Source organism: Penaeus vannamei, chromosome 16 (assembly GCF_042767895.1).
Source record: "Penaeus vannamei isolate JL-2024 chromosome 16, ASM4276789v1, whole genome shotgun sequence".
Classification (NCBI taxonomy): Eukaryota; Metazoa; Arthropoda; class Malacostraca; order Decapoda; family Penaeidae; genus Penaeus; species Penaeus vannamei.
Genome location: NC_091564.1, coordinates 40,985,348 through 40,992,847, shown reverse-complemented (window position 1 = coordinate 40,992,847; position 7,500 = coordinate 40,985,348). Strand labels below are relative to the sequence as shown.

The 7,500-nt window shown below is 45.5% G+C and overlaps 1 protein-coding gene across 1 annotated transcript in view; it reads left to right on the top strand.

Moving 5' to 3' along the window:
- LOC113825901 (DBH-like monooxygenase protein 1 homolog) overlaps positions 1-7,500 on the top strand; it is a 23,422-nt gene that overhangs the window by 14,783 nt on the left and 1,139 nt on the right. Inside the window, exons 5-11 of the mRNA XM_070131679.1 lie at positions 2,397-2,660; positions 3,044-3,259; positions 3,738-3,892; positions 4,833-5,008; positions 5,642-5,785; positions 6,459-6,633; positions 7,214-7,406. Of these exons, the coding sequence (XP_069987780.1) occupies positions 2,397-2,660; positions 3,044-3,259; positions 3,738-3,892; positions 4,833-5,008; positions 5,642-5,785; positions 6,459-6,633; positions 7,214-7,406 (1,323 nt within the window). The remainder of the gene's footprint in view (positions 1-2,396; positions 2,661-3,043; positions 3,260-3,737; positions 3,893-4,832; positions 5,009-5,641; positions 5,786-6,458; positions 6,634-7,213; positions 7,407-7,500) is intronic.

The window sequence follows — 7,500 nt, the reverse complement described above, 5'->3', positions numbered from 1 at the left end:
AGGGGACAGGGAGGCGGAGGGAGAGGGAGAGAGGGGACAGGGAGGCGGAGGGAGAGGGAGAGAGAGAGAGGGGACAGGGAGGCGGAGGGAGAGGGAGAGGGGACAGGGAGGCGGAGGGAGAGGAGAGAGGAGAGGGGACAGGGAGGCGGAGAGGAGAGGGAGAGGGAGAGGGGACAGGGAGGCGGAGGGAGAGGGAGAGAGGGGACAGGGAGGCGGAGGGAGAGGGAGAGGGGACAGGAGGCGGAGGGAGTGGGAGAGAGGGGACAGGGAGGCGGAGGGAGTGGGAGAGGGGACAGGAAGGGGTAAAGGGTAAGGGAGAGGGGAAGGCGAAGATCAGGAGAGGGCCAGGGAGAGTGAGAGGAGAGGGGACGAGCTTCCAGGGGGGGAGGTAAAGACGAGAGGGGCAGCAAGGGAGAGAGAGGCGGGGGCGAACCAGGGGGGCCTTAGCGAGAGGGGAGCTTGGAAGGGGGTGGGGTGAGGGGAGAGGAGACGAATTAGGGGACGGAGCAGGACAGCGGTAAAGGGGAGAGGGGAGAGGCCCGACCCAGAGATTTAGCACGAGGGGAAGGGGAAGGGGAGAGGAGGAAGGGAACGGACCAAGGGGAGGAGACAGAGGAGAAGGAGATGAACCAGGGGATAGCACGAGGCCAATGGGAAGGGTGGGGGAAGAAAGGGGAAGGGAGGGAGGAGGGAGAGGGGAAGGGTGAGGGGGAAGTGAGGGAAGGAGACGAACCAGGGGATATAAGGGGAAGGGAGGAGGGAAAGAGGGGGAGAGAGGGGAATGGGGAAGGGTGGGGAGAAGGGGAGAGAGGAGAGGGGAAGGGAAGGGGGAGAGGGGAAGGGGGGAAGAGAGAGGAAGAAGGGGAGGTGGAACCAGCCTTGCAGATCGCCTGGGGGTTCACGTGGTGCGACATCCGGCTGGCTACACCCAGCGTCCGCCACACTGAGCGGGTAATGTGAGGTGGCCTGAGGGGGGCGCTGCAGAATCGCTGGCTCTGATTATATTTTTATGGCTCTGACGTTCCTTTGGTATTGTTTTTTAAGCTTTTACCACCAGGGACTATCTGATTCACCCGAGAAATTATACGTTGGGGGGGAAGAGAGGCTTTCAACACCATCTTTTTTTTTTTTTTTTTTTGTCCCCCCCCAGTGGGTCTCCCTTCAGATCTCCCGGGTTTTTGGGTGTAGATGCAGTTGGTTTGTGTGTATGTGTGTATGTGTGTGTCTGTTTGCCCGTGTCGGTATACAGCTGTATTTAGAGGTTATGATTTTCTTTTAACCGCGTCGATATACACATCAAATATATTGCTGTGGAAAAACGCATTATTTTTCTCGTAATGGATATAAGATGAATGTAATACTATGGATATTTTATTAGATAAGCACAAGTACAGTTACGTGTACACAAAAATGTAAAAGAGAAAACAGCCATAATAACTTACGAAAATGAACCTCACGTTTCGAATTCTATACATTCTCCTCATCAGACGAGTGTTTTCCTTTTCATTGGTTATTAGATATTGTATCCATCATCATCTTAAATTCCATCTTTTGTTTGTTTTAACACGATTATTCTTCGATATACTGACGTTATTGGTACTGTGTATCTTATCTTTTTCTGCACTCTATCAGTATATCATGCGTGTCTTTCCTCGTTTAAGGAGATTTTCAACCAATTCGCCTTCAAATATATTCTCTTCTGTCGATAGGACGGGCTTATCTTAATTCAAGTGGATATATTCCCGAGAAACGTAACTGACAGGCTTTTCATCCCATCTCTCTTTCGAGTTTCCGTCAAATATCAAAATGGTTACGAAGTAGATACAACTCCCGTGTATATCTATCGTCAATTATTCGCTTCCTATGCTTTCGGTCTACTCGTGAGCCAGACGGAAAGCAGAGAACAGGAGGAATTAACGAACCAATAGCGATTGCTAACAGCGGTTGCAGACATTTTCTCGTTGACGCAACAGCACACGCAAACGCACACACGCACACACCTCGCGCACACAAACTTTCATCGGGAAAAAATCGGTTTGGTGTAATGTTAACGAAGGTTTGTGTGCGTGGTCTAGTAGTTATACACTATAAGCTCTATTATAGATACATATATTATAGATTTCACCCTTTTTATTTGGAAAGTAATTATGTATTTTCTGTGTTCATGAACAAGAGAAAATTGAAAACGATTTTGTTATATTCGTTTCGTTAGATAAAAAACTAATTTATATTCCAAGAGAAATATAAAATGTCGAACCTATTACTTCTTAACATTTCTGTGATACATAAGATAGACAAGTAAGTAGGACGGGATAAGTAAGTAGATAAGTAAGTCACAACTAACCCCCTTCCACCTCTACTCTACCCCCCCCCCCCCTTCCCTCCACGCCCACCAGAACACGACCAAACGCCTCATTTACGCCTACGGTTCTTCGGACCCTGCCAACGCCACCGCCCTCGACTACGTGGGCGCAGAGGCAGTCAGAGGCTCTCGCTACCTGCTCCTCCTGCAGCCGCCCACGCCCTTCCCGCCCAGCCCCGAGGACGCCCGCACTTGGAGTCTCAGCCAGAGTCTCAGCCTCGCCAAGGATCAGCGAGAAGTCCACTGGTGCAACATCGTCCGGTTCCCACACCTGGAGTCCCAAGTGCACTACGTTGGGGTGAGTTTGGGTCGGGTTTAGCTTTTAGTTTTATTATCTTTTTTTATTTCTATTATTATCTTTCTTTATTTATTTGTTTATTTTTTATTTTCATTTTTTTGGGGGCTATTATTATTTTTATTTATCTATTTATTTATCTTTATTATTTTTTGGGGGGTGGGGGGATTGTTTTTTAAGTGGATGTAAGGGGTGTTTTTTTCTTCTTTAACTTTAGAGGCTGTTATTGGAGGAAATGTAGATTATACAACAATGGTAGAATGATAAATAAGAATAAATACCATGTCTCGTTCTCACCGGCATGTCCCATCGCCGAAAACATGTCTCGAACGTGTAATTACGAATAAAAAAAAAACAAGCTTAACTCTGCGTCCCGATGTCCACAGTTCGACATCAAGCACGGAGAGAACTCTCGGATGCACCTCCATCACCTGACCATCTGGGAGTGCACAGGAGACCCCAACTCCGCCGCCTACAGACAAGGGCGTGAGCGTCTCATGCACTACGCCTCACAACAGGGCCACGAGTGTTATAGTTCGAGCATGCCCCTAGACTACAACAGCTGCAATAGCCCTGTTATCGTATGGTCCACCGGGGGAGAGGTGAGTGCTACAGAACTTCATTTAGACGACCATCACATCCGTTCTATAATTTTTTATTTGATTTTTATCAGCTGCAAGAGTTTCCAGAAGTTCTATGACCCTCAATTCAGTGGCATTTGATGTTAGTCGATCGTCTACAAGTCAGTTTTCTTGATGCTTTTTTTACTGCTATTTGTAGACTTTGGAATAGATTGTCTTTAGAGATTGTAACTTCTCCGACTCTTGATAAGTTTAGATCAGCTAACACGTTTTTCTTACGTAAATAGCTAACTTTCTACCCTTTCCTTTCTTAGTTGCATCTTGACCTGCACTGACACCTTTGGTGGGATAAATCTCGATTATTTACAGTGTGGCTCTTTATGTAGCTTACAACAATAATAATGATAATAATAATCAATCACTGACGTCAACTGCAAGCAGTGAGGATAATCTGAAAAAGCAAGGACACTGCATGACCGTATGACCTCTCTTTCCGCAGGGAGAAAGGGAGCCAGCCCACGTCGGACGCCCCCTGGTCCCCGAAGTGGGCGAATATGCCTTCTTCCTGGTGGAGGCACACTATGACAACGCCCCCATGGCAGACAGCATGAGCGTGGAGTGGGGCATCGACGTCTACTACACGGACCAATTAAGGTGAGTTATTTGAAGTCTGTTTGATCAGATATAGCATTTCTTGTAAACGCTGATAGAGGGAAGGAAGGGGAGGAGGAAAGAAGAGAGGGGGAGAAGAAGAAAGAAGGGGGAGAATAGAGGAAAGTAGAGTGAGAGGGACGAAAGGGGGCGGGAAGAAGAGGAGGGGAGAAAAAAACGAGAGAAAGGGGACGAGAAGAAAAGGTTAGGGAACAGACAGGGATGGAAAAGAGGAAGAGAAGCGGATATAAGTAGAGAGAGAGAGAGAGGAGAGAGGAGGAGGAGGAGGGAGGGAGGGAGAGAGAGGGAGGGAGGGAGGGAGGGAGGGAGAGAGGGAGAGAGGGAGAGAGGGAGGGAGAGAGGGAGGAGAGGAAGGGAGAGAGGGAGGGAGAGAGGGAGAGGGAGGGAGAGAGGGAGGGAGAGAGGGAGAGAGGGAGGGAGGAGAGGGAGGGAGGGAGGGAGGGAGGGAGGGAGGGAGAGGGAGAGGGAGAAAGGGAGGGAGAGGGGAGAGAGAGAGAGGGAGAGAGAGAGAGAGAGAGAGAGAGAGAGAGAGAGAGAGAGAGAGAGAGAGAGAGAGGAAGGAAAGGAGGGAGGGAGGGAGGGAGGGAGGGAGAGAGGGAGAGAGGGAGAGGGGAGAGAGGGAGAGAGGGAAACAAGAGCAAGAGCAAGAGCTAAAGAACGAGAAAGAGAAAGGGAGAGAGATACAAACCGACAGACAGACAGTAATACACCGAGACAGTCACACAACGCAACAGAGAGACAGAAAACATGAACAGATAGCCAGACAAAGACAGACAGACAGAGAGAGAGAGAGAGAGAGAGAGAGAGAGAGAGAGAGAGAGAGAGAGAGAGAGAGAGAGAGAGAGAGAGAGAGAGAGAGAGAGAGAGAGAGAGTGAGTTCGCGAGTTCGCAACAAAGAGATATAACGTTTTAACACTTTCAGAGAGTTTGAATCGGCCTCGATGTTCGTAGGCAACACTGTAAACTTCGCGCTGGTGGTCCCTCCGGCCAGAGACCACTGGACCACAACCGGCCACTGTCCCGCCGGATGTCTGTTGGACGGAATACCTGAGACCGGCATCAAGGTGTACCAGGTCCTTCTGAAAGCACACGAGCTCGGTGAGTTGCAAAGTGTTAGTTTAAAGTCCAATAAACTGCTTTTGATCACATTCTCGGTTCCTATTCGATGTGGCAACACCGGAGTTTCGAATGTACAGTATTTAATGAATGAATGTTTTTTTTTTAAATTAATGCTGTGGTTAATTCTTAAGGGATTAGCATTTTTTTTTGGAAATTATTAACATGTCATATCGTCAATTTTATTTTGGGGAAATGATTGCTGTGAAAAAAAACTCTAGATGATTATCATTTCTTTAAAATAATGAATAACATGTCCTTTGATATCGTTCACATAATACATAATAATATTTGTTGTGGGGAAAGAGTTACAGAATCAGCATTTTTTGGAAACAACGAACTGCACATCCTCTTGATATTATCCACATCGTTCACTGTCTTAGCTACGGTGAATCCCAGGAAAATTTGCATTTCTATTCTAAAAAAAAAACGAGAGAATGTGCTGTGCCGTCACGCGCATCCTGTCCACAACAGTATTCGCAGCAGCGCCGAATTAGCCCTGTGAGGATAAACACATGCGGGAATGATTCACAGAAAGTCCTTTTGATTCCGCCTCGCCTTTGTTCCCCTCACACGTGTCTGTCTTAGAGTAGCCTCACAAACTCCTCCTTGCAGGTCGTGGCATCCGGGTACGACACTTCCGAGACGACCAGGAGCTCCCGCCGCTCGCCCTCGACGACTTCTACGACTCCAACTTCCAACAGGCCGTACGACTGGAGGAGGAGAGGACTATCCTTCCGAGCGACCACATCACCGCAGGTCAGGAGCCGATCGAGTGATGTGTTTTGAAGATGTTTTTATCATTATTATTATCATTATTGAGTATTTATGTTATCATTATTATTTTTATCATTATGATTATTGATGTTGTTATCATTCTTATCATTTATATTGTTATTATAATAATAGTAATTATTATTATTATTAATATTATTATTATCATCATTATTATAATTGTTATTATTATCATTACCATTGTTAATATTATTGCATTTATTATTATCATTATTATTGTTATTATCATCATCATCATCATCATCATCATCATCATCATCATCATCATCATTATTATCATTATTATTATTATTAGTAGTAGTAGTAGTAGTAGTGTTATTATTATTATTATTACTATTATTATTATTATTATTATTTATTATTATTATTATTATTATTATTATTATTATTATTATTATTATTATTATTATTATTATTATTATTATTATTATTATTATTATTATTATTATTATCATTATTATTATTATTATTATCATTACTACTATTATTACCCTTACAAATATAGTGATTAAAGAAAAATCTTGACAAAAAAAAAAGAAAAAGGAGAAAAAAACATAACAATGAATAAACAAATTAAACTTACCCCCCCAAAAAAAAAAAAAAAAAAATAAATAAATAAACACTTTCCCCACCGCAGAATGCACTTACGACAGCAGCGGGCGATCCAACACCACCTTTTCGGGCTACGGCGCATTCGACGAGGTCTGCCAGGCGGTCCTCTCCTACTACCCGCGCCACACGTTGGTCGAATGCACCTCCTCCACGTACCACAGCATCCTGAAGGAGGTGCTGGGGATAAAACAGCTGCAGAAGTGAGTTTTCTTGTTCTCTGGGTGTTGTGGAGCGTATGTTTAGGGTGTGGGAGGTTTATGTGGATTATGTTACCATGTTTGTGTATGTATGTGTTGATATACACTGTCTGTCTGTCTCTCTCTGTCTCTGTCTCTGTCTCTGTCTCTGTCTCTCTGTCTCTCTGTCTCTCTGTCTCTCTGTCTCTCTGTCTCTCTGTCTCTCTCTCTCTCTCTCTCTCTCTCTCTCTCTCTCTCTCTCTCTCTCTCTCTCTCTCTCTCTCTCTCTCTCTCTCTCTCTCTCTCTCTCTGTATATATATATATATATATATATATATATATATATATATATATATATATATATATATATATACATATATAAATCATGTATATATGTATATTATGTATGTGTGCGTGCTTGTGTTGGCGTGTGTGTGTGTGTATGTGTATGTCTAGGTACTTATCTATATATAAACTATATATATAAATAAACCGCTCAAAAGATAGATCAAGACATAGACAAAGAGATATATAAACAGACAGACAGTTAAGAACCTCGATCAACGACCACCCCGTTATAACGTCTCACCTTCTCCGTCACAGCGAACAGAACCTCCTGGTGACGTCACAGGCTCGAGAACCGCTGAACCTCCTCCTGCCGCAGAGGAACACCGACTTCCGCGCCTTCGTCAGCGGGCTCGCGTGGTCCGAGGTCGACCTCGAGAACCTGCAGGAGCGGCTGTCGAGGGGGACCCACGTTGCCAGATGTATGAGGAGAGGGGGCGTGCCTGCGCAGGTAAGCTGGGGGCTTCAGGGTGGGACTGGGGTGGGGGTGGGGTGAGGTGGGGATGGGGATGGGGGGTGGGGATGGATGGGGTGGGGGTGGGGAT